General features: G+C 32.1%; 1 protein-coding gene across 1 annotated transcript in view; it reads left to right on the top strand.

Annotated features, from left to right (window-relative positions):
• LOC118198124 (neuroligin-4, Y-linked-like) overlaps positions 1 to 26116 on the top strand; it is a 403557-nt gene that overhangs the window by 366245 nt on the left and 11196 nt on the right. The window contains exons 5-8 of the mRNA XM_085813107.1: positions 1498 to 1907; positions 15587 to 15702; positions 21132 to 21625; positions 25339 to 25703. Of these exons, the coding sequence (XP_085669233.1) occupies positions 1498 to 1907; positions 15587 to 15702; positions 21132 to 21625; positions 25339 to 25703 (1385 nt within the window). The remainder of the gene's footprint in view (positions 1 to 1497; positions 1908 to 15586; positions 15703 to 21131; positions 21626 to 25338; positions 25704 to 26116) is intronic.

Below are 26116 nucleotides of genomic sequence, written 5' to 3'. Positions count from 1 at the left end.
TGTTAGATTTACCTTGTCTTTCTGTTTCTTCATTCAAAGTATGTACATTGCCACAAAAATTTCCGCACCCCAAACAAAATTGTAAAAATCAAACAAAATTTAATATTGCTGGGAGTTTGATATACGTAACTGACTGCAAAATCATACATTATTACATGAAAAATTGAAAACGAATGAACATTTCAGTATCCATTGGACGGAAATATACATCTCTGACGGAAATATACCATGCGATATTTGAGACCGCATTGATATTCTGCCCTGCGTCTTTTTTATTCTACAATTATTATAACCTCGCTTTTAGTCGATGAATCCTCTAGACCAGAGGTTCTCAACCAGTGGTACGAAAGAGAAAAATAGCTGGTAGGTACGCAAAGAAGTAAAGTATTTTTAACTATTAAATTCAAAAATTAAAACCCAATATCCTGATTGAGTTTTATCCTCTAATACTCGTAAATTTATGCAATCTGAGCTTTGTTCAAGAGTGGTGGTTAGTACTTTGTAGTGGTGATACTACAGGTTTTCAATTTTTGTTTAGATGGTACGCGTCAGTCAAAAGGTTGAGAACCGGTGTTCTAGAGGGAAATGTAATCTATCGCTTAAATCGCACACGATAAGACTATCAGTCCATTTTGTGTTTCAGAAGACGGTTCTTCCAGGTTAAAAGTTTTTAAAACGCTGTCCTAGACTATCCAACTTGTTGTCCTAAGTAATCGCGGGCATGGTCTAGTGGTCACAAATATGGGGGTCGGTAGGCAAGGAAAACTTAATGTGACGGAGATTTTCTTGTGACACCCTTACTATTTGTGGCCCAACATTTTGCTTTCGAGAAGTGCCTCCTGGGAGCCCAGTCATGAGTGACGACATATGGGGCTGAAGGCGTCATGCACCTCACAGCTGAGCTGTCATGGTGACGTGGATAATATTAGAGATGACCGAGTGTCGTATGTGATGGCACCCTATACCATAACGTCAGTTTTGACGTACCACAGCAACCAGTGGGAGTTCTATGTCGTTATGAAATAGCAGAATTTAGGCGTTTTCCGCGTGGCCTCGCTCATGTTTTTCAAAAGTGATAGAAGTGATAATTGTTTATCTCCTGATCATCATAAAAATATGTCTTTATTCTTTTTTATGATATTCAGCCGTCTAATTCCCTACCCTACAGGTATATATGCTTTACTTCACACCTTCTAAAACTTGCTATAAATGAATATATTCGAATAGACGCATACACAGTTTGTTTTTTTCCATAAACATTTGTTTTCAAGTAACATTAATGACACGAAAATTTAATTAAAAGTATCATAAGCTAATATTTACTTTCATGTGTACTTAAAATTGAAACTAAAAGAGAAGAACGTGTAGTTCAAAGTCAAGTACCAATTATTCCTAAAATATGTTGCATAACAATTTGTTTGGTAAATTAGATTTTCTGAATATGTCAACAAAATTTCATTCTTTTTTGGTAAAATATTCATTATCTTTTATTTCTAGATATATCTGACTATAGTGAATGAGTACATGGATTGGTCCAAACCGTTTCTCCATCCCACTGATGTCTTCGATGGTACTATAGATGCTATCGGCGATGGCTTGGTCGTGGCCCCCATCACCCGAGCAGGTTCTTTCCATAGCGGAGGCATACAGAAAGAAAACAGCTACTCTTTCTCATCCTCATTATCAACATCGGGAGTGAAGAAGAGTTATTTTTATGTTTTTGGTTATCAGACGGAGTACGGAGATTATTCTTCAAGGCTCGGTTGCGTCACAGGGGAAGATCTTCCCTACGTGTTCGGTGCTCCCCTTGTAACATCACTCTCACATTTTGCCACAAATTATACCAAACAAGAGTCAACACTTTCCGAGGTTATCATGCTTCAGTGGACCAACTTTGCAAAGTTTGGGTAATACTTACTAAATACGTATTAAATGAAGTCTTTAACTTCTAGAGTCATTTAGAAAGTTTCGATGTCAGGAAATTTAAGAAATTCGCAATGTCTTCGCCTCCTTAACGATGCGAATTCCGGACCTCCCGAATGCGCGTCGAGTGTAATGTGCTTCCAATTATACCACTAAAATATTGCTTGAAAAAGAAGCTCTCAAGTATATATTTTATTGCAGACTAGTTTACTATTTGAGATTATCGTTTAATTTAATAGCTTAATCTTTCTGCTAAACTTTCTTTTTAAATATTGCTTGAAAAAAGTTTTCTGAAGTACATATTTTATTGCAAACTGGTTTACTAGTTGAGTTTATCGTTTAATTTAATGGCTCAATCAGTTAAATTAAATTAATCTATTAAATATCAGCTTTATTCTCTTTGTGTGAAGATTTAAAAAATAAATCGGGTTTTTTCTGTCTTCAGTTATAAATTTCATGAATATGATACTAATGGTATGGATGTATTGACTGCTGTATTTCTTACAACAGTTATAGGTTTCCCAATTTTCAGTAAAGTTTTAATATTAAATGTAATTTTAGGATTTAAGAACAAGAGAGATTGATAATTAAATATTTCTCTAATTCTAACCTGTTAATTAAAGATACCTGCAATTCCTATACTTTCCTGTAATTCGAAAATTTCTTATTTAAGCACGTCATAAGATTAAAGCACGACAGGAAGTATTAAAGCACACGACTGAACATTTTGTTGCAAGCAAAAAATTCGAGATTCTATTCAACCTAAAACAGAATATGTATCATAACGTGAGCATATATTGATTTAAAAGTAATAATATTAAAGAACCTTCTAGTCTGAATATTTTAAGAAAAAAACTATAAACTACTTAATCATAGGTCTTTTAACAAAGTAAAATGACTAAATACATATTTCTACCGTCAGAACGTAGAGAGCACTATATTAAAATGTGCTAATAATTTCGAAGCTGAAACAGCCTGTTTCTTCAATGTAATACATTAACAATGGTATTTATTGCAGCAGCTAAAAACATATCACCTAAGACTATAAAAATCTAAGACTGGCAATTCACTGATAGTTTTTATGTCGGAATCAAAAATTGTACGAAAAGAATTGTATTGTATTCTAAAAGTCAAAACTTTTCTAACAAAATATACATGGGAAGAAAAAAGTACGCATTTTGAAGGGTTTAAAATCAATGCATTAGAGCTCTATGCAAAATATTAAGGCCGTGTCATTCTAAACATTACTTCATTGCTGCTTGTAAAAATTTAAAAAAGAAAAATGGAATAATTTTAAGTAAAATTTTCTCTAAGGGTATGAAAGCTTCAAAAATCATTTGTGATGCAAATTGAGAAAAGTGAGCCTAGGTAAATTTTAGAATTTCTCCGTACATTTCTTACTCAATTTTACACAGTTCTATATATAGGTGTAATTTGAGTAGTAAAATCCGAAATGGGGAAAAATGGTATGTTACTGCAGAAAAAGTTCGAGTTTGTGTCAAAATGCATATGTAAGAAAAGTGTATATAAATCTATATATATCTTAAATCGCGCTTTCGAGACATGAAAAACACGAGTTTTATCAATAGGACGAATAAAACAATAGAACTGGTCTCTTCTCTTTTTATTTATTTAAAATATTTAATTATTTATTCTGAGTCGTTATACATGGTTTGATAAATTACCCTTTTAAGGGCTTAGCGGAAGTCAACAAGCACTCTAGAATTCCAGTGTTCTTAGTATCGTTGTTGAGTAGTAGAAATTATTCAGTAAAATGTTCACCATGTTCAGCGTTCATTGCAGGGAGAATGAAATGCAGTATATCTGGGGAGGGTAGCAGAAGTAAAGATATATTTTTTCTCAAAAACATGGTTCAAAACAATCTTCATGGCTTCAAACCATAGTTCTTAGCTCTTACGTTAGGCAGCGAGTTACATGGAACACGTTAGACACATAATTTTATTACATTCCTTTATGTTTAAATATCAAATAATGGTCACAAAAAACCTAAATTAGTAAAGAATAGCAATAAATGCTTTTACGATTTAGAGTTTTAAAATGTAGATGCTGCTATATGGAAATTCTGAAATCCTCTTGAAAATAATATTAATTGACGAAAATTGTTGTTATTTCTAGTTACGACTTTTTCTGTAGATTATATCTTTTTAAAGCCTACGCTTAATTTCTTACTAAATAATATAACGAACGAATCTGAAAACAATGAAAACAATTCTCGATTATGTCCTCCGTTCCACTGTTATGTAAAGTTCGGGAAACGAATGTTGTAAAGTTGTAAACGTTGTCATAGAAACGCTGAAAGTTCTTCCACAAAATATTCGTATGGAGCATATGACTTGAATATTTGTACTTAATTTGTTTTTAAATTTATTATGCGTTCCGCCGTTAGGCACTAGGAGGGATGCCTCGTGTATGACTTAAGAGAAAATGGCTCGTATCCGCATTACACATGGGGAAAGCCACTAAAGGCCCATACACCAGCCAGCTTATGTTCTAATAGTGGAACATCGCACGGAGCTGCCAATGTTCAGCGCTTTACCATTGCGCCGCTGGTTTGCCTGGATACTTATACTGATATGAAAATAATTGTTATTCAGTTTTAATTGTAATAGGATACACAAGTTACTCATAATTCTGTAAGTTCGTAAAAAAATTTTATTCGACGTATTGTGCAAAGCAAACATTGCTAATTTGAGGAAATTAAAATGTCAGTTAACAACCACAACTGAATACTACAAAAGTCTGCCATCTTATAAAATGCATTAAGCTGGAGCTTAAAGAAAACTTGGGTACAAACCCTGGACTTAAACGAACCAGATCAGGCAGATATCCCTCTCGTGCCTTACCGTAATTAAATGAACCAAACCATAAAATGAACCAGAATCCATACAAGAGAGAAATAAATGTTATAAGATAATCTACTCTAGAATTAAAGAAAGTATTTTATTAAAGGCCATATTTAAAAAGAATTTATTTACTGTAAATTTGATCAAAAATTTAATGCAGTTAAATAGATTGCTTAAAAATATTTAAGGATTTTCAAAAAGCAAAATTTTCCGAGTAATTGCAGACGTAAGAACTATGCTTTGAAGCCATGAGAATTGTTTTAAATCATGTTTTGAAGCCATAAGAGGAAATAGTTCTTTGCTTTTGCTTGCTCCCTTCCAGTTATCTTGCATTTACAAGATACAAAAAGCAAATTTAATACTGTCAGTCGGATAAGTGTAGAGCAGGAGACACAGAACCTTTTTCTTCTTAGTGAGTTTACATCACAATATCATTCCTTTCATCTTACAAACATTTTTCCCTCAGTGATATTGTAACTATGCATCACAAATTTTGAGTGTTAGGATAATTTCAATTCCTACTTGAAATCAAACACTTAACATAGTTTGATCTATGTGGCAGGGAAAATTAAATATTTATTACATAATATATTACAAAAGTATACATTTTAAAATAACAGTAAAATTTTAAAAAAACTCGAAATTATTTTGATAATGCAACGCCTTTTATCAAATTATGAAATATAAGGTATAACACAATAATTTATAACAAATACACTAACGGTTAAAGTGACAACCGCTCTCTGACTACTAAGCTCATGAAATCATAAGCACTTAATCCTTTTTTTATGCACCGACATGAGCCTCTTCATAAAATTATGCGAAATTTTTAGATTTGATATTCGTTCGAAGAATTTCAGAATAAGTAACAATTCGCATTCTGTGAACAAAATGCTTTGTGTAGCGAATAGAACTCCAAAAAGTTTAAGAATCTATTCTGGAGCTGAAATTCTTGACATGGTGTGCTCCTCTTGCATAGCATGACAATGTATAAGATATATCATTTATACGCTTTGAAGAAAAAGGCAAAAATACTTTTACTTATTTACTTATTTTTTGAACGTTTGCTGTCGAAGCATCTAGTGAATAAAAAATAAAGGAACTTTAGCAGAAGCTGTTATTCAGCGTTTCCTTAAAAAAGCAGCAGTAATATTTGGATTTATATTTTCTAGACAGAATATCTTTATATCTTAAACGTTTTTTGGATGGATATATTCTTCAGCTATTATACTTCATTGACGTCTTTTCGAAACAGGTTTTAGGGTAATTACTGGATGTGTCAAGATACTGTCTGCGATACTTCAAATAATTAATGAGATTTAAGTCTAATATTAGTTAACACAAATGTTGAATTTTTAATGCATTGAGAGATTTAAATATGTAATATATTAAAAATAATTCATCATTAATAATAAAGTGATTTCAGTAATGTTATGTTAAACAAATGAATACGAATAATTTCTTTTTGAAATCTTACTGGTCAGAAAATAAAAACGTTCTTACTAAGAGGTTTTCAGATTGAATAGAATCGTAAATTCCCTTTAAGGTGGCATAATTGAGTTATTTAAACATTCTATGAGGAAACATTAATTAAATCTCTTAATTAAGAAAATTGACTTGAAGCCAGTCTTTCAGTTTTAATAACATTGTAAATATTCCTTAAGACAAAATGCTAAAGTACTTTAAAACATTAATGAAAACATAAATCCATATTTAACATGAATAAAACCGTACTTAACGAAAAATAGGATATACGCTTTGCTTAAATTTACTTGAACGCAAATTATGATATGAATTATATAATAAATTAAACAAAGTTACGCAAATATAAATTTGTGTACGTCTTCAAATATCAAATTAGAAAAAAATCGGACTAAGGTTGGAGGAATTATAAGTAAAGTAAATACATAGTACATCAACGATATTTTGTCCCTAAAAAGCACCTTTTGAGTGACTGGTAATAGGACAATGATTCTTATTTAAAATTTAAATCATAATATCGCCTATCGGAGTAACACGTAATTCATTACGTGATTTTTGTTCAGTAAGTATATAAGGTATTTTCCCCACGTCCCTAACGTGCCTTTGTGGTATAGTGGTTCTGCCGGCTGGGACGGTTTTCCAGAGGTCCGTGGTTCGATTTCCGGCGAAGGCGTTTCTATTTTTCATCTTCTCTGTCCCGCAAAAAATCCTAATGACTCTACAAATGGCGCTCGAATTAAAAGGCTTGTGGATGATGATTCTCCGCACCCAGGATTTGGCGACTAGGTCCCCCCAAAACCCTAGTCTCCCTTTAAAAAAGGAAGTATGTAAGGTATTTCTTCCACTTCCCTAGCGTGAAATAAGTGGTTCTGCACGCTGGGACGGTACTCTAGAGGTCCGTTTTTCGATTCCTGGCGAAGGCGTTTGCTATTTTTCATTTTCTTTGCCCCCCAAAAAATCCTAATGACTCTACAAGTATTACTAAATTTTAAGATTTTACACAGGCTTTCTGCAAAGAATTTTTTATTTAGTATTTTTTTATTTAATACTGTAAAAGTAATTCTTATTAAAAAATATAAAGTATTGTTGCATGAAAAATTGAACTTAAAAATTCCAAAAATTTTATGGTGTAGGTGGTGTATTTAATTTTGGCAAAGCACACTAGGGCTATCTGCCTAAGGGGAGGGATGCCTTTCGTGGAGGACTTTCTAAGGGAAACTGGCTCGTATACACGTTACACATGGGGAAAACCACGAAAACGCCCATGCAGCCAGCCCGTTCGCCCAAAAATTTTATGACGTAAATATTTTATTCTTGAATATATTAGTACTGGAAGGCCAGTTTCAGAATGCATTATATTATAGTGAACGAATTTTCAACTGATTAATATCGTTGATTATTCGGAGTTCCACCCGGTTTCAGTCCTAGACGAACGAGCTGGATACATAGTTCGTTTACGTGGTTTTCCCATGTGTAATATGAATATGAGCAAATGTCCCTTAGAAAATATTCTACGAAGGCATACATTCCGTATGCGTATAGCCCTTATTTGCTTTATCATACTAAAGTAATCCTACCTAACCTAGATTATGGCAAAGTACAATAGGGCTACCTACGGTGAAGAATGCCTTCATGTATAACTTTCTAAAGGAAACTGGCTGATTCCTAAGTTATACATACAATAATCCTTGAAAGTGTCTGTGGAGACAGCTTGTTCGCCGAGATTCAAATCAAGATCGGACTACCAGTATTTAGCGGTCTCATACGCTCGCTCGACTTGTTATCAGTATACCAAGTTCAGATATTATGAAAACTGAATAATTTTAAATAGCATTAGATTATTTAAGAATTTGAAACCGATGCTTCCTTACTTACAACTTAACTTGCGTTAGATATGCGCTTGGAAAATTTACTTAAGATTTTCCTGATTAAATGCATCTAATAGTATTTATTAAATACACTATTTCGACTACGGAAAGTAATTTTCTCAGTAACGCTTCTGTTCCTAAGGGACTTAGGTAAAAATGTAAATATCAGATCACTTTTATTGAAAATACTCATTAGCAATCTGATCCTTTTCTTAGGTTTATTAAGTTGTCATAAATAAAGTTCCTAATATCTCAAAATTTCCTATTTGATTCACTTCTTTGTAACGAACCATGTGTTTCGGAGGCAAAAGATATTGATCGGCAGTCTTTTAGAAACATCCTGTGTAATTTTGGATTCTCTTACACATGTCCTTATTAAAGTTATAAAAAAAGGAATATAAATAGGAGAAAACGCTTAATCCTTGTGCTTCTTTTTATTGAATTTCTTTACTACTTTATTTTTTAGCTTTACTATATATCTAGAATTTCGCTCTCGTATGCTGTATATCTGCCAATTCCGTCGCCAACCTTTCTTTTAGTAAAGGGGATTATGCCAATTAAGGAGTGCCTAACAACACACTGTTTTTCTTTTCCCTATAAAATGTTAAAAAACAAAACTACAATTTTGGTCTTTTGAATTTGATGAAGTCATTGATTTTTCAATGAGAAATACATAAAGAAGAAAATACAATAGAACTATAAAATAGAAATCAAAATGTTACAGATCCAACAGCAAGCATGCTTGTCTAAAAATAATACTGCTATTATGTAAACGTAAACTAAATAATTATGTCAAATTTATTGGAAAGAAGAACGTAAAATCCAGGTTGTTTACGTATGAATTTATTTGTTGAAGAATATGTATCTAAGTGGTACTAAATAGTAGCATTAAATAAACATATCTTTAGGTTACATGTTAATTAATAGCGAGTATTTCTTAAATATTAATAGCTTTTGAATGCAGTTTTTATATTTAAAGATTAAGTATTTGAGTGATATTTCTGGAAGAAAATTCCTATTACTTCATCTTACGTTTACACTCAAGTTGCAAATTTATATTCAAGATTTGATTTTTGATCACGTTTACAATATTAGTCATGATTTTCTGAACTTATTGAAATATACTTTTATCTGAGATCCATGTGGCTTTGTCCATATGGCTTTCAAATCTATTATTTCTAACCAATTTACTTGCTCGTTTCTTATATTCATTGGTTTTCATTATAATTAGTACCATTGTAAAACCATAGTTTTTAAAGCATACCTAGTCTCTAGAAGCGTGTTTTGAATTTACATAAAAGGCATGCCGCTGAATTTCAAATATTTCGAAAATTGTATTAATAAATGAAATTTAGAATTACATGTATACAAAACTTGAATAGAGTATTTGCGTATTAACAAGTCGTTAAACATTACATAATATGAAAAATAATTAAATGCTTGTGATAAAAAATTTTTATTCCTCAGATTTAAAGTCTGAAATAAATATTTTCAGGTAAGGTTAACAGACAGTTTATACCATAATTTAAAAGACTGAACTGATTGAAAATATTTCAGTTTGACATTTATTCAAATAATTTTAAGACATTGAAAGGTTGAGATTGTTTCAAATAATTATAATATATTGAACTTATTACTAAATAACTTGCGTTTTGTTCAAACAAAAAGAAATCGAAAACTTCCCGAGAGGTTCAAAACTTGAGAATAACCAATAAAATGTATTTCCTTTCTTTTATTTATTAGACTTTTCTATGGTTCATACAACCAAAAATATTTGCATATAAATAATTATAAACATCTTTGTGTCTTACTATACCTATCAGCTACAACTCCACATATCGTTTCGAGTTTCATAAAATTTGTAATTTTGAAGGAAACTAGTTAGCATGTGCTTTCATGACAAATTGTAAGTACTCATTAGCAATCTGATCCTTTTCTTAGGTTTATTAACTTTCAGCTATGACAAAAAAACGGTGCTCTTCTTTTCATCTGTAGCCAGAGCAAAAATGTATTTTCAGCCTATCTAATACCATAACGACAAGGTCTGTTTAAGCCACCGTCCCTGAAATTCCAGAAATCTACGAAACTCATTTAGGTTGGTGTCATTTAGGCTGCAAGCGTAAATGAGGTTCGGCAAACCAAATCTCGTTTTCCTTGCTTCAAGCAGAGCCTCAATTATAATTTCTTAAATTCAGTTCATGGACTTAATCTGATTTTGTACGAAACCTTGGAAATGAGAAATGACAACAACTTTTCATGCCTGACTTCCTTTTTTTTTTACTTCCTGATAGTTTTCTGAACAGATTCTTGAATTAGGAAGCTTTCCTTAGTTTTGATTGCTTAGTGAGAAATTATACATAACACAAGAAATTTAATTTAACCAATTTATTACACAAACTATGGATTTTACGAAATTATTCAAAACCTTCAAGGAAGGAAAAAATGTAAAGAATGTTAAAAAATTTTAAAATGCATTTACATGCAGATGCAATTAAATTAAAACTGAAAGCTTATATTAATTATGCACCGTAAAGTTAAAGTTAAGCGTTTGAAATTGCTGAGTAAAGGCTTTAACAGATGTACGAAAATATTTGAGCTGTCTATTAGAAAAATTTAACGATAAAATATTTTTTCCCAGAGAAGTGAGAACTGAGTGTTTCGTTTTCCTTCCTTCTTTTTTCCAAGATTTCACGTTTCGCTTTTCCTTCTCTAATTATTTTTTAAAATGGAAATGCATTTATTCTGTCTACATTTTCTCCATCATTCGGCAAATTTCCCCTTTTTTATTAATAAAACCAACTATAAAAATTCGTTTTATTTATATATTCTAACCATTAGTCATGCAAAAACAAGTTAGGAAATTCCCAAAAGGACGTTTCACTTTTTCAGCAAAAAATAATGGTGGGGATAATTGGGAGAGCAAAAAAGAACAGGTAAAATAAAATTTAATTTAGAAAAAAGAAATTAAAATAAAATTCAATCTGATTTAAAAGAGAAATTTTTGCTATCGTCTTAAAAGGATTCCAAGTACTTTTCCTTTTTTAAAGCATTCTTTGTGATTTTCCTTTTCCCGCTGTATTTTAACATTTTAAGAATTTTAGTTTTGTGTGGTATTCTCGTTACTTGTAATAAATTTACGGTTTTCATTAAACTGCAGCTTAGGATGGAAGAATAATACAAAGGACATGAGATACCATACATTAAGAGCTAAGGTGACATGAAATTTGGGTCCTTTTTTATCATCTTTATTTTAATCAATATATTTGGAATTCATACAGCATTTAGAAATATAACTATTGGGAACGGCATATATCAGTCGCAAAGCCCCCCCCCATGTACCAAATGATATTCCAGAGACAAAAAGAATTACCTCCCCAGCATTACCACTCTTCCTCACACATTTGACATGACTATTAAATTCCAAGAACCCCGAAAACCAAATAACCAGATGCATAGAGCCTCCAGGAATAGGACATCACTATCCGTCATCGCAAAAGTAGTCACACTGAAACACCCACTTCCTGTCTAAAAGACTATGCTCAAAAAGTTGCTGATATTGTTCCAGAGTCGAAGCGAAATACGAGCTTGTTAATCCGGTCGTACGTAAAATTACATTCTCAACATGATCTAATCCAAACTCTTGGAATGATGAAATCAGGAAAAACCAGCTGTAAGCGAGCGATATTAAACCGATAATTGACTTAATCAAGACATTAAATAGGAACCTACCTGGCAGGACGTTTTGATCCACAATTTTTCAATAAAACAATAGTGGGCTCACTCTAACATTAGACAAGGTGTCTTGAACTGGAAGTTCGAAATAGGTGATGGAAAGGCAATCCAAACGCAGCTGGTAATTCTATGGTGCCGGGCGTCCTTAAAGAACTACAGAGCAGTCTTCCAAGATGCAACTTCGGAATAATGAAGGCCCCCAAGCGGCTGAGCGCTAAAGGTCGATGAACACTGGTTGTTCGGTCCAAGGTTCAGATCCCGCAAATGAGCTACTTGCATGGGCATTTTCGAGGATTTCTTCATGTATAACGTGTATACTTCATGTATACTAGCCAGTTTTCCTTAGAAAGTCATCAACGAAGACAATCTTCCCTTTCGACAAATAGCCTCGAGTGCTTTGCCATATTCAAATAAATCAAAAACAAAACAAACAGAATAACGAAAGCTAACTATATATTCCGATAGCGCTTTACCTACAGTAAAGCAAGGGCTGACATTTAAAAGTGATGCCAATCTTGTGACGCCGACACGAAACCAGAAAAAGGGAACTTGCAACATGACAATGCAGGAGAGTCTTTTGGACGCATTGTCTTTGAAATCCTGGGCTTGCGTTATTTAATTATGGCACGAGGGTCATCTGTCTAAGCGGAAGGATGCCTTCATGGAGGACTTTTCAAGAGAAATATCTGATATGCATATTACACATGAGGAAAATCACGAAAACGCCCAAGCCCCCAATCCGTTTACCGGGATTTGCGGACTTAGCACTACAAATGCTCAACAATTTTATCGCGCTGGGCACCCGACATCTTAGAACGTTCCTTTGAACTGATGTTGGCAGCAAATACGTCCTCGTTGTCATTGATTACTTTACAAAGTGGCCTGAAGAGCATCCTGTCTTTGATCAACAGGCTATCACGGTAGTATAGGTAGTGATAATGCATTGAATTTCCAGTTTTGGAATGCATCTTCCATTGCATTCTGATAAAGGAAAGAATGTTATATCGCTTTTAATGGAAGCAATCTATAAACTACTCAGTATAGGCAAAACCCAAACAAAGGTTGCATCCACAGACAGACGGCATGGTAGTACTTCTGTTCTACGACAGTGCTGTTCACGATAGTACCATCCACTCTCCATCTCAGCTGCTCTTCGATTTTGATCCTCAACTGCCTTGGGATATGTTGCTTCATCTGCTTTGGATGCGCCTTCATCTCTTGAGGAGCACATTCAGGATCCCCAGGCAAGGTTTGAAAGGATGCAAGTTTTCACGGGAAAGAGTTAACTTAGAGACGGAGAAGATAAAGCCCCGACACGAAAACAGAGCCGCAGGACATCAATTTAACGTAGGTAGTAAGATGTGAAAGGATAAGACTTTCTCCTAAACTATCACCATGGGAAGACCTAATTGCATTGCGACCTAATTGTCATCTAAACAGGCTGATGGGCGTCGTAGTTCGGAACCGTATGTCATCAAATTCTGAGTCGTTTATATTCTAAGCCTAAAGTCATGTCTGGAACTTGGCTGTTGCATACTGTATGCCAAGTACGGTGGTGTCTCGGATTGTCAAAACAAAGACATTATATTATCGGCTAGCGTTACAAAGGGGGTGAAATCGATTACCAAATATAGATAAAAGACGATAGAATATTCAACCCATTAGTTCCCAAGCAGCATGTCTCCGAAAATATTTATACGCTTTTCGTTATATATGTGAATCATGTGTGTTTATTTTCGAAGCCATAATGCTTGAACAATGTGTAACAATTAATCACAAAAGAAGCAGATAGTATACAATTGTTTTGCTTTCATGAAATCAGAAGTTTAAAATCAAATGCAAGCAAATTGTGCCCTTTATTATGCCTTATCTGTGTTGCATGTATGAAATCCATTGAATAAGCAAAAACATATGCTTTGTTTATCTTGACATCGGATAGTTTATGTGACTAAACCCATCCTTTGTACATGAAGAAAGAAATTAAGTTCACTTTCGCAAACCTGAACATTCATATCATGATGGAGGTTCGTAAGTCCAGGTGCACCTTTCCTGTACTTCAAAAATCAAGAGATAAAAGTTGACCACATCGACTCCACACCAACCTGGGAGGGCGATCTAGACGTACTGGCAAACCAGATGCACTACAAACTATGGGACTTGTTGAAGAAACGCTGATGAACGATCGCATTGAAGTAGGAAGTCCATCGGACTCTATTTGCTACTATATAATAAGTTCCTACTAACTAGCCGCATTGCCTCAGGCAGCAATTACGCTTAAGAATTAACATAAAACTTCGAAATATCCTTTTTATCACTCGTAAACACAGTGAATGCAAATTTACAGGCCTACATAAATCTGGCAAAAGTCTCTTCGAAATTGCTTGCAGCAGGTACTGAAAGCAGATGTAAATCTGTAAATTGCTTTTTGAATAGGTTTTTGCACCTAATGATATGAAACATTTTGTGGTTAATTTATTGAAGCAATGTGACTATTTTACTAACTAAATGATTTGATCTATAAACAGAGTAGAGAAAAAATTTACTTTATATTTAGAGACATCCGCATTCCGAATGCAGAAGCAATCTTATTTTGCGTAACTCTAGAAGCACATGTCAAGGATCCATATTTGGAAATAAAGCTGCCTTTTAAAGATCAAAGGAAACAATTTGATACAAATTAAAACACTATTCATTAAAAAATAATTCCTACAGGATTTTGATTGTAATGTTAAGTACAATGTCTACACATATTTGTAATTTATTTGTTATCTTACTTTGACACTCCGATTATTTCTATAAATTTTATAATTAAAAGAGAGATGGTTACGATAGTGCATTGTGAAAGAACAAACAGGTTTACATGCAATTTACAAACATATCAAGCAAAATGAGTTATATAATTATGTGATTATAAATTTAATAATATATATAAAATAAATAGCGAATTATGTTTTCCCCGTTGCTCATTATGATATTTTTTTAAGTGGAACTGCGCCTTGCCCTATGGATTCAGTCTTATTTTCTGTGTTTCACTATGGAACTAATTTGGATTAAGAATTAGAAAACGAGGAACGTCTGACATTGCATAAAAAATCCCGAATATAGTTACTGTACTTCAGCCACATACAGCGTTTGTAATAATACTGAACCTAGAAATCATATATCAATTAATAATTTGATACTGATCTTAAATGAGTGGTTTTAAAACTTTGTAGCAAAAATCTCAAACGAAAATTACACAAAAGAGAAAATAATAAGTGTTATGAATGGAGAGTGTATTAAAATGTTTAATAAAAAAACTAAATCGCTATTGCGTACAAGGTAAATATATCTCAAAATGATACTAGAAAAAGCACATTTTTTCCCGATTCTTAGTAATTTTTAAGGAAATAAAACTCTTTTTTTTTAAACAAAATTTACTTTCTCATTTAAAAAAAATCAATACATTTATTCATCAATATTTGGATATATAATATTGCTTCTTAGCATCAGAAAATTTCTTAATATGTAAAATATCCACTCTAAAAGCATCATTTTTGCTGTCTGATATTTCAATCCATCATAATTCTGATTGAACTGTAGCGTATTTGGTATTTGATATTCCATATTTTTAATGTATATATATATATGAGAGCTCATGAATAACATTTTAATTTAGTATTTAACAAGCTTATAGTTTTTTGCTCTAATTAAATATAGTTTTTTTTTTTTTTCCAGTGATCCTAATATCATCGCATCCGATGGAGAAGCTCAAAGTGAAAATTTAAAGGGTCGTTATAAGAAAATCACGTGGCACCCCTATGAACCGGTGCACCAAAAATATCTTAGTATATGTAAGAAAGTTATACGTACAATTTGCTTTCATTTTTATATTCAGTTTTATATAAAATTTTGCACACCAAAAACAGGCACATTTATAAAAGTAATATCATTTACTGTCCTAATTTTATAGGCCTAAAGAGTGAAAAAATTAGAAATTTGAATTAATATTAAAACTCTGCATACTCGAGGATTATTCTAACAGTTTCTCGAATCATGTGTGCCGAAGGCGCTAGCACACTAAGTGCTCACTATGTTAATAATATAAGTTATAAAACTCATCCAGTTGACTACTTGATTGTATGGAGAGGATAACATATAAATAAAATATTTCTTTCGGAAAACTAAGTTCAGAATAAGTACATTTTTATCTGCAGGCCCTTAAAGTATTTTGTTGGTATAGAATAAGATGGTTATTTCATAATTAATAATAGTGGAAGGAATAAACATTTAATTCTAAGTATTCCATGCATGAGAACCATTCTGAATTATAGGATTAAATGTACTAGAACATTATACCATAACTAAAAAATAAAGGAACTTATTTTTACTTAGTATACTTAGTTATACTTTCTCAAACTTAGCCAGTTCAGTAAAAAAATTGGAATTAAGCATTATAAGATTTATTTAAGCATTATTAAATTTTTTTAATATTTTATGCTATTGTAATGCTTCAAATTAGCATATGGTAAATCACAATTGATATCAGAACTACTGCATTCAGTTTTTGCATTCAAAAATTGCTTTGCTAAAGCTTCATTCTTTTTATCTATATGATAAATGTTGCTTTATTACGTAAGTACCTAATATCTATTTGGTACTTACGTACTAACGCAAACCCCAAAATAAAAGTAGGAGAATTTTCAGAGTACTCCAAACTTCTGTAGGGCTATAACAATTTTTCATTTATAACTATTGCCAACTATTCTACGTGTATTCTCTTTGTTGCGTTCTAAGTCAGGGTTTGTCACAGACAAATCGGGATATTTTTGGTGATACAATCTATTCTAAAATATGCGATTATAAGATTTCTTCGCTATGGAAATAATTACGGAAACATTTCTGTTGGAATGAAATATTTTGCACGAAATCGTTAACATAAACAATGGTTTTGATTGTATTCATAAATTGAACTTCAGGAAATTTCCACCAGAATAAAAGTAACAGAAAAGCATATGTTAGTAGACTTACTGAAGAATGTTCTTAATAAATACTTAATTAAAACATAAAATTGCTATTTAATAAAATTGGTTGTTACAAGTCATCGTTCTTTTTTTTTGTGACAGTTATCGTTCTTTTTCTGCGGCAGTCATCGTTATTTTTCTTCATAGCTCTTGTTCTTTGAAAAAAATCCCCAAACGTCGTCAAGCTATTTGCGCTAATGCGGAAGAACCAGATATTTTGCGTTGTTTTTGAGCAAAACCGGATATAGCTTTTGTTTTAAATAGAATTAAAACGCAACAAACAAATTGCGAGTGTTTACGGAATTAATATTAAATGCTAATGTCAGATGCTGTACAAAATATTTCACTAAATGTCGTCATGATATGATGATTCCCATTAAAGTAGTGTTAAATTAGATTTAAGCAAAATAAATAAATTTAGTTTGATTTTTGAGTAAAACAATATCGATTTCGATGACGATCAGGCAAGGGTTCCTCTTCTTCAAGAGAAAAACAAATACAACAAATGGGAGGAAGGCAAAAATTTTAGATCAGAATCAATGGGCGAAGAAAAAAGAAACGAACATAGCTAAAGCTGTTGAGGAAAATATTAACAAAATGTGAAAACATAAGATATTGGAATTCTGAAAGCGTAAGGAAAATCAGGAGCAGAATTGAAATTATAGAAGATAATTACTGGTCGAAAACATTTTGTAGGAATCCAATTCACGACATGAAAAAGCAAGTTGGATATATTTCGCAGAATCAAAATCGTGAATAAATTTCCGGATATAATTAGCTTTAGAAGACATGATTTTTTCTTCTTACCGGACTTATGATTCGTGTTCCTTGACGCAATATATTAACTCTCTTTTAATTTGTACGTTATATCTTTAACCACACTAACAAAATATACTGCAAATTTTCCAAGAAATAAAATCTGAGATGGAAACTTTAAGACTTGAATAATGAATGTAATTGATAAGTGAGAAAATGAGCTGAAAATGGAATTTCTGGGGAATTTAAGCAATTTTGTAATTGAGTGAAAGAGGATATGAAATTACAATAAAGTTATTAAAGTTATTTAAAGTAGCAGAATGTCTTCGTTGAGCGCAGGACAAAAATGTTTCAAGGTTTTATCAAAGACCGTAGAAGAAAATCTTCTGTCAGTGGCAATGGATTTGAAATAACTGATATCATGAGAACGCACAAATTCTGAAGAACAAACTTCGGGAGCTCGATATCTTTAAGAAGAGGGAGGGGAAATTTATTTAGGTGGATTAGATGATTTAGAATGAGAAGGATTTCTGAATCCTAAGGCTAAGGCTTTCAATTTCTAGTATCTTACCACGTTTCATAATATATTCGTCGTTAGTTACAAAGATAAATAGAAGAAGGATCTCAGAAGAGATCCTTCTTCTATACAAGTCCTGGATAGTTAGAGCTATAGTACAAGAAATCATAATGATTTTCACTTCACTTCGCCTGTTGCTACTTACATAAACCTTTGCTTTCCTCTTTGTAGAATGTTTTTCTTTCCTAATATCTGAAGATGAGGAAACTGTGTGCAGTCACTCTCGAAGTCAACAGAGTTTTGTTTAAAATTTACCCCTGACTAATGCTAATCTTTTGGCTAATTAAAATTTTTACAATTGCTTCCCTTTTGGTGTTAAATGTTTCAAGCAGAGGTTAATCTGCTCCAAAACACTTGTTCGAAGAACAGTTTGTAGAGTTCCTCACTTTGTAATTACTAAGTTACTGTTGGAACTGAAGAATCTTAAGATCTGATAAGCGAATAATCGCTTGAGTTCGTGTGACAGAAAACAACAAGATAGAAGCATAAACTAACCCTTTATTATTCCAACTAAAGTTTAACAAAACTCCATCTTGGAGTGTGCAATAAAGCCGACACTTCGGCTTGAACTTAAGAGATTGAGAATAGTACTAAACTAATCTTCACTAAAGAGATGTAGCCGAAGCTATCAAGATTCTAACAGAATTGGCCCCTTAACGTTAATAGACTGCGAAACGTTAAACGAAAGCCTAAAGTACGGCCGAGCGTAATAATAGCTTACGAGAGAGTAGCCTAAAAAGGCGGACGCATGAAGCCAGAATACATCTCTAAGACTGAAGAACTTCGCGGTTAAATACCGCTTTTCCTCATTATGTATTCAGACGTGATTCTAAAACTACGTTCTGGCCGTAAGTAGTAAGTTGAAGTTAAGAAGCGACAGGAAAGGTACTTTAACTAAAAATTTACTGTTAAAAAATTAACATAATCCTTATAAGTTTTTGTCAAGATGTTTAGTTCATTAAACATGACATGTTCAATATACAAAACATCAGATCGGCTTGAAGCAGCATTGTTTTGGTATCATGAGTGCCTTCAAGTTTCAACTACAATTTAATCATGGGCGATATTTTGTGTGTGTTTGTATTATGACTGAGGCCGAGTATCTAGTGTTAAATGGACTTCCTGCAGTCCGTCGTTCCATATAAACGAATAGTTTGAAATGTACAGCTATGCTCAGTAGACAGATGCACCCTAAAAGGATGATATTCAAGTGCGATACAGATTTATAGATGTCTATTTTAACAGTCATTTTAGATGAGCAGAAAGAAATTGAAAATTTGTGTAATTAATAATAAGCACTGAAAAATAGATAGCTATAAATAATGCCAGAAAACAAGAATAGACAAAAAATAAATATCGTAAATCACCGATATCACCCGCAAGGTAAACTGTAAAACGCAATTCAGCTGATACTTTGACCCACAGTCTTTTTGAAATATTCAGTAATAAATAGATACACAATCAGGAATGATTGCTAAAGAACTCATTGCTGTTAGTCGAAGATGTATTTATATGGCGTCGTCCGGAATTCTGGATGGTCAAGAAAAAATCGCTTTGGCAACTTCGAAAATATGTTTTTCTAAAAGTTCAAGAAAGTTATCAAGATAAAGTGAAAGGTCGGCAACACGGAAATAGAAATTGTCGTTCAGACCCTAAAGAAGCGTTTTCCCTTATGTCTGGCGTTCTACTCCCATTTGAACTATTTCCGCAATTAAAAAATCGTTCGATTCCGAATCACAAAAGCTAGACTTCTATACAAGAAATGAATACTTAAACACAGTATATATGATCACAGATTCACGTACACAAAAAATTAAAAAATTGAATTTAAAATTATTATCTTAAAATTATTACAATTATAATTAACATTTTATATTATAATAATAATGATTATATATATATATATATATAATCATTAATATTATAATATAAAATTTTGAGACCAGATAGGTCTTTCGTCTAATTACCAGTTCGCTTTACATTTTCTTTTTCAATTATATATATATATTATATAATCATAATTATCACTATTATAATATAATAATTATATTAGTATAATCATTGTAATTAATATAAAATACTATATAATTATTACTATATATTATTATGTAATAATTGTAATATTTATTTTTTATTATTATATTTATTATGGAAAAAACCTTACAATTATTATAACCTTAAGTGGATTAAAATCAATAAATAAATATACAATATTACATAGTGCACAAAAATAAAAATGCAGTTAAGCACAAAAATACTTTCATAAATTTGCAACAATATGTGATTTATTTACAACTTTGAAATACATTTTACTGCTTCACTTATGAGATTATAATCAGTAATCAATAATAAATTGTTATACTATGCCTCACCTCTATGTTACCACAGTCTTATTTAATTTATTCGGTGTGCTTCATTCTTAAAATGTGGGTGAGAATGTATATTTTTTTTCTTCACTATTACCCGTATTTCTGATGTCTAAATAAAATACTTTATATTTTCTTCTAAGATAAAAAGTCATTATCAGTTCTTTTCAATTAAAAAAGTCAGTTAGCTATGTATCATAATATAAGAAATCCAGATTTATGTGCGTATGTTAGAAAACTATTTTAATTATTTTGCTGAAAGTTTAGTATAGAAGGAAAGTCTTTAATACTTGAAAATAAATTTATGTTAATTTAAAATAAATAATGTTTCGTTTAAGAAAAAGGATGCTTAACTTGAAATTGTAATATTTAAATATAAAAATCTGGTTTTCTAATATACCGATTTTCCCACTGTAACACCATGCGCAATGAGTTTGAAGAATCAAAGCTCAGTAATTTATAACCTTTTTCGCGTATCTTGTCTTATACTATAAATACCTTTTTAGTTCCAGTTGCTGATATTGCATGATATTCACAATGTGTTAATTTTAATTTTATAGATATGAAACCTAAAGTCAAAGATCATTACCATGCGCATCGTCTCTCTTATTGGCTGAATCTTATACCTCGACTTCATAACTCTGGTGATGTAAATGTTTCTGCGCAACACCACCGTCTGCAGGACCACGATAATCCACGCAGCTATGATGGAATCGTTCGTCAGCCACCTGGAGGTGGCGATCCATTCCCTTCACCAGCACCATCATCATCAGCTAAAGACCAAGAATTGCTCTCAGAACTGAAGAACGACTCAAAAAGCGATGTCAACATATCACTCAAACTGGACTCTAAAGAAACGGAAATGATGTCTAAACTCGATAAAGGCAACAGTACAAAATTCCTCAGTGGTCAGAGAGTGTACACTACAGCACTCATTGTCACGATAGCAGTTGGTTGCTCTCTCCTTGTGTTAAATGTTCTCATCTTTGCTGGAATTTACTATCAAAAAGAGAAAGACAACTTGGAGAAGAAACTACAGAAGACATTTTACCAGGTAGGAAGATGTAAAGGAATAAATAATACGGACATTCATGAGCTTATATTTCAGTAACGTATTTTGAAGTCAACTGGTATTGAACTCATATGCCTTATTATAAATGATTTGCTTTTAGAATAGTATTATAAAAAGTCTAGCATATTGTCTTAACAGTTTCCAAGCATTAAAAACTAAAAGAGGGTAAACGCATTTGCTTTAAAAATATTTTCTAAATGAATAAAAGTAAAAAACATCAAGAGAAATAGAATTAAAATACTTCTTTTGTGGATACGTAAAGAACTAATTAAAATGCTTGTTATTCTCTTCAATGTGGGCTAAATTTGCAGAGAACTTCGAAAAAACACATACTCATGTATGAAAAAACACATTATATCTGCTCTTTGGAAAACGTTTAATGGAAATAAGTGGTTTCAGTATTCTGATATTAAGTTTATCAAGAAGAGAGACGATAAAATTTTGGCCTTTGTTTTTTGCAAATCGGGATTTTTTAGGAACATCTGAGAGAATGTAAAAGTTAGAAATAAAATAAAAGCATATAAAAAAAATAACTTAAATCATTATCTAAAACTGTTTTAGAAAGAATTGGAGTTAAATTTCCCGTTGCCTGTTTGAAGGCACTGTTTCAGAGAAATTGCCTCATCAAAACTCTGTTTGTAATATCATTTAAATTTTAAATACTATTATATAGGCTGTATTTTGAATTGCTCTTTAAGGGTACCTACTAAAGATATAATAACTTAAATTTTGTTATGATTTTTTAATTTTTTACTAGTTTTAGATTACATCGCCATGGAAAATATTTTATATTTAAATATTTAAATGCAGACAAGTTGAAAACTAAGAAAAAAAAAAGAAAAAGAAAAACTCGGCCTTTTGGTTAAGATCAAAGTGTAGCTGAAAGCTTTCAGATATCATATTACGCCGAAAAAGGCTTTTTTTTTTTTTTTTTTTTTTTTTTTTTTTTTACGTTTTGTGTGCTGCCTTTATTTATTAAATATCATGCTCTTCGTACTTAAGCCATAAAATTATGTTCAGAAGCAATATAAGAAAACATACAACAGTCTCACGCGCTGGAGTTAAATATGGTTTTCTCCTAGAGTATTGTCATTGCTCGCTTTGCAGGCGTTGAGTTTGTAAATTAAAATTTCATCAGCTAAAGTTTTACAAACTATGAAATAGATAATAAAACAAATTTCAGACTCCAAATTTGGGCTTCCATATGCCCATATTCGAGTGGAGGACTACATTATTCAAAATTTTATGTGTCTAAATACCGTTGTTTTCTTCACAATGTGAGAAACATCCATACATTCATGGAGATTCTTCAGTATTTAATTTCATTAAATATATAATGCAGGGCTCTAATATTTGGTGGTAACATTTTTAAAAGTGAAACGCCGTTTTATAGTGGAAGACGGAAATTTCCAGAATGAAATTAATAACCCTTCTGGGCAAGTTGCTCCTTTGGTATAATAAGAATTAAGAAAAAATAAACGGTAACGTCTTTTACAATTTTTCAGAATCGAACGCCTGACCGCCCGAAATGGTTTTCGAGAGTCACAGCAATTTCCTCCTCTCTCCATCCATTGACGCGCAAAGAAGAGTGAAGGTTTCAAATGACATCCCTTCTATTTCTAGCAAAATAAAGATAAGAAACCATAAATAAATCCTTTTGGGACAGGTTGTCTGCAAAAAAATGAAACAATGCATTAGGGGAAATTGCACCTGCTTTTGCATACTTTAATGGAGGGAAGTAAATAACATTGAATTTCGGCCATTTGGGACGGTTGTGGTCGTTTGAATGAAAGGTAGTCTGGGGCGTCATGGTCTTCAAAGAGTTAATCCGTGAAGCCAAGCGGAAAGGAGGGAGAAAATATCTTATAAAATATTTAGCAGAAAAATTGTACGGAAAGATAAAATGAGGGATTCTTAAACAAGTATAAATAATGATACTCTCTCTTTCAACTCATGACTCTGCACTAATGTTTGTCTGTAACGTCTATCCAATTCTAATTTTATTTCAAATTCTGAGATTTAACAGATGACCATATCTAAGATATCTTAAATGGGGTATGTTTCCAAATCCCTCTATACTAGCTTTTTACTGAAAGTAACTTGTGATTAGACCTAAATAAGACTCTAAACGATTATCACTATCTCTTGAGAAGTATAACAGCGCTTTAGAAAGCGTATAACGGCCAATTCTATTTAAAAGAAAGGTAAGATGAACAGAAGGTAAATCTGGTGTTTACAAATCCGTCAGCATTTATGGAAAGAACCAAAATAGAATCTTAAATTTAAAATGAAATTTACTTATCAAACAGCCAAAGACTACGCAGTGTAAATTTAACCCAAAACGTGGCTCTTAAGCTTTACACTCTCGTGAAAGCAGAACCGACAGGAAAAAAGCAACGTCCAAGACAGGATCTCTTATGTTATCATAAGAAATTATCAACGTGGTCTTCAGAAGGCAAAACATGCTCTGTCTAAGCAATCTCAAACCTCAAACCCTTACTTAAATACGCAAACTAATTTGCATTCTGGCGGGAAAACGGGTAGCAAGAAATGATACAACAGATTTGCCAACATAAAATAGCTGGTTAAGGAAATTAAAATAAACCTTACATTTCTTTCCTCCTGCGTTTCAATCTGATTACAGTTATTTACATATGATGCAGGATCTAACTAAAATCTAGGTTTATTAGGTGCGAAATATCATCTATCTTTTCGATCAGTACCAGATTTTTATACATCGCTCTTTCCATTCATGTCATATCAAGTTCATTGGGGATAATAAAAAATACAATCATCTTGAGTCTTTAAATATTTTAGGAAAGCTTTGTTTGATTAACGGCTTTAGACTGACTTTCAATAGATTTATAAATTCACTCTCCAAAAAATAACGTACAGGACAAACATCTAAACCCTGCTTTAATAAATTATTCAATTAAATAACTAGAGTGTTCTTTAAAAACTGATTACTCATTCACGCTATACTATGCTATTTAATTTGTTTTTAAGTTTTGGCTTTATTGGTTTCACAGAATGTGAAAGCCAAAGCATTTGAGAGCTAACTTAAAGAATGCAGAGTAAGAAAAGTACAAAAAACAGTTAACGTAAAAATTTTTGGTTACGAAAATAAATATTAAAGGCCTTAGCTTCGTAGTGAAGGATTCATTAGCCTTTTGTTTATCTGATTTTCTCATTATATATTGGCATATCTTAAATTAACATATATTTCATGTAGTACATTTATTGACTTAATTAACTGAGAAGTTTGCTGATACATGTTTATTAAATTAACCCTTCAGTAACCACCAGAATTATTACTTGTTGCATTATAGCATTTGCTGTCTCATGTGCCTATTATCATTCGTAATTAATATATGATATTATCTGTTCTATGTTCATGCTGAAAGAGTAATTAGTTTTTTATCACATGATTTCCTATCTGCAATTAACACACTTTTTTATAATATTATGTATTTATTGTTTGACGGTCTTGCTGCCTCTTTTTCATTAAATTACGCGTAAAGAACTCATTGTATTTTTTTCTTCCTAATTGATTTATATTTATCATTTCTTTATATCAGTACTGAAAAATATGTTATACTTTCGTGTAACAGATTTTTCTCATTATATGACATAATTTCTAAAATTAGAAGATTTTCTTTAAATAAATTATTCATTTATTTTTATGCTTGTTACAGGAAAGACGTAGTGATGACGAAGAAGGCCATCCTTCAGGAGAGAAGCCATTCTTGGTAAAAGATTTATCATCATCAATGATGCTCAATCAGTATTGTTCTCAACAAGAATTCGATGGTAGTCAGACACTGGATTTAGTCCAGCCAAGTAAGGCTAAGCAGTACCAGCATCACACTTTACCTTCTGCAAATAGTTGCGAATCATGTGACAGTCAGTTTCATATGAGCAGCAGAACGCCACAGGGAGAAAAGGGTGTTAGTGTGAGAGAGGCTCAACCCCTTCTTACACCACCGTCCTCAAATCCGCACACCATCACAGCAACGGCAGACTGTTTACAAGGTTGGCAACACGCTCAAGAAATGTCAGTGTAAGGAATCCTCCCTTTTTCTTAAAAGAATGAAATTCATATATTTTTAATCTATTGTTTAAGTGTATTTATAACCTCGGAATGACGTCTGCTGCAGTTTAAGAAAAAAAATTATTTCTATTTAAATAAGAATGGCGTAAGGATGTGAATGGTTACTTTGCAAACAAAAAACGTTTTCCTCAATATGTTTCCAGAGTTTACATCTGACTAAATAATTTATTGCTTCAAAACCGAAAATTTAAATCATTACAGATTAATTAATTAGAAGAATACTCAAAATCACACTGAAACCTTGTCTTGGCGTACAATTTAAATAAAACTTTATCAATTTCGAGAGGGATCAGATACAGGTCTATCTTTTCAGAAAAAAATATTTGAAAAGAAAGAAGGAACGCCTTTTCTGGATTTTAAAG

The sequence above is a fragment of the Stegodyphus dumicola genome, chromosome 3 (assembly GCF_044657685.1).
Source record: "Stegodyphus dumicola isolate Sdum_Otavi_A_Nest chromosome 3, ASM4465768v1".
Taxonomy (NCBI): domain Eukaryota; kingdom Metazoa; phylum Arthropoda; class Arachnida; order Araneae; family Eresidae; genus Stegodyphus; species Stegodyphus dumicola.
This window is presented reverse-complemented; position numbering and strand designations above follow the sequence as displayed.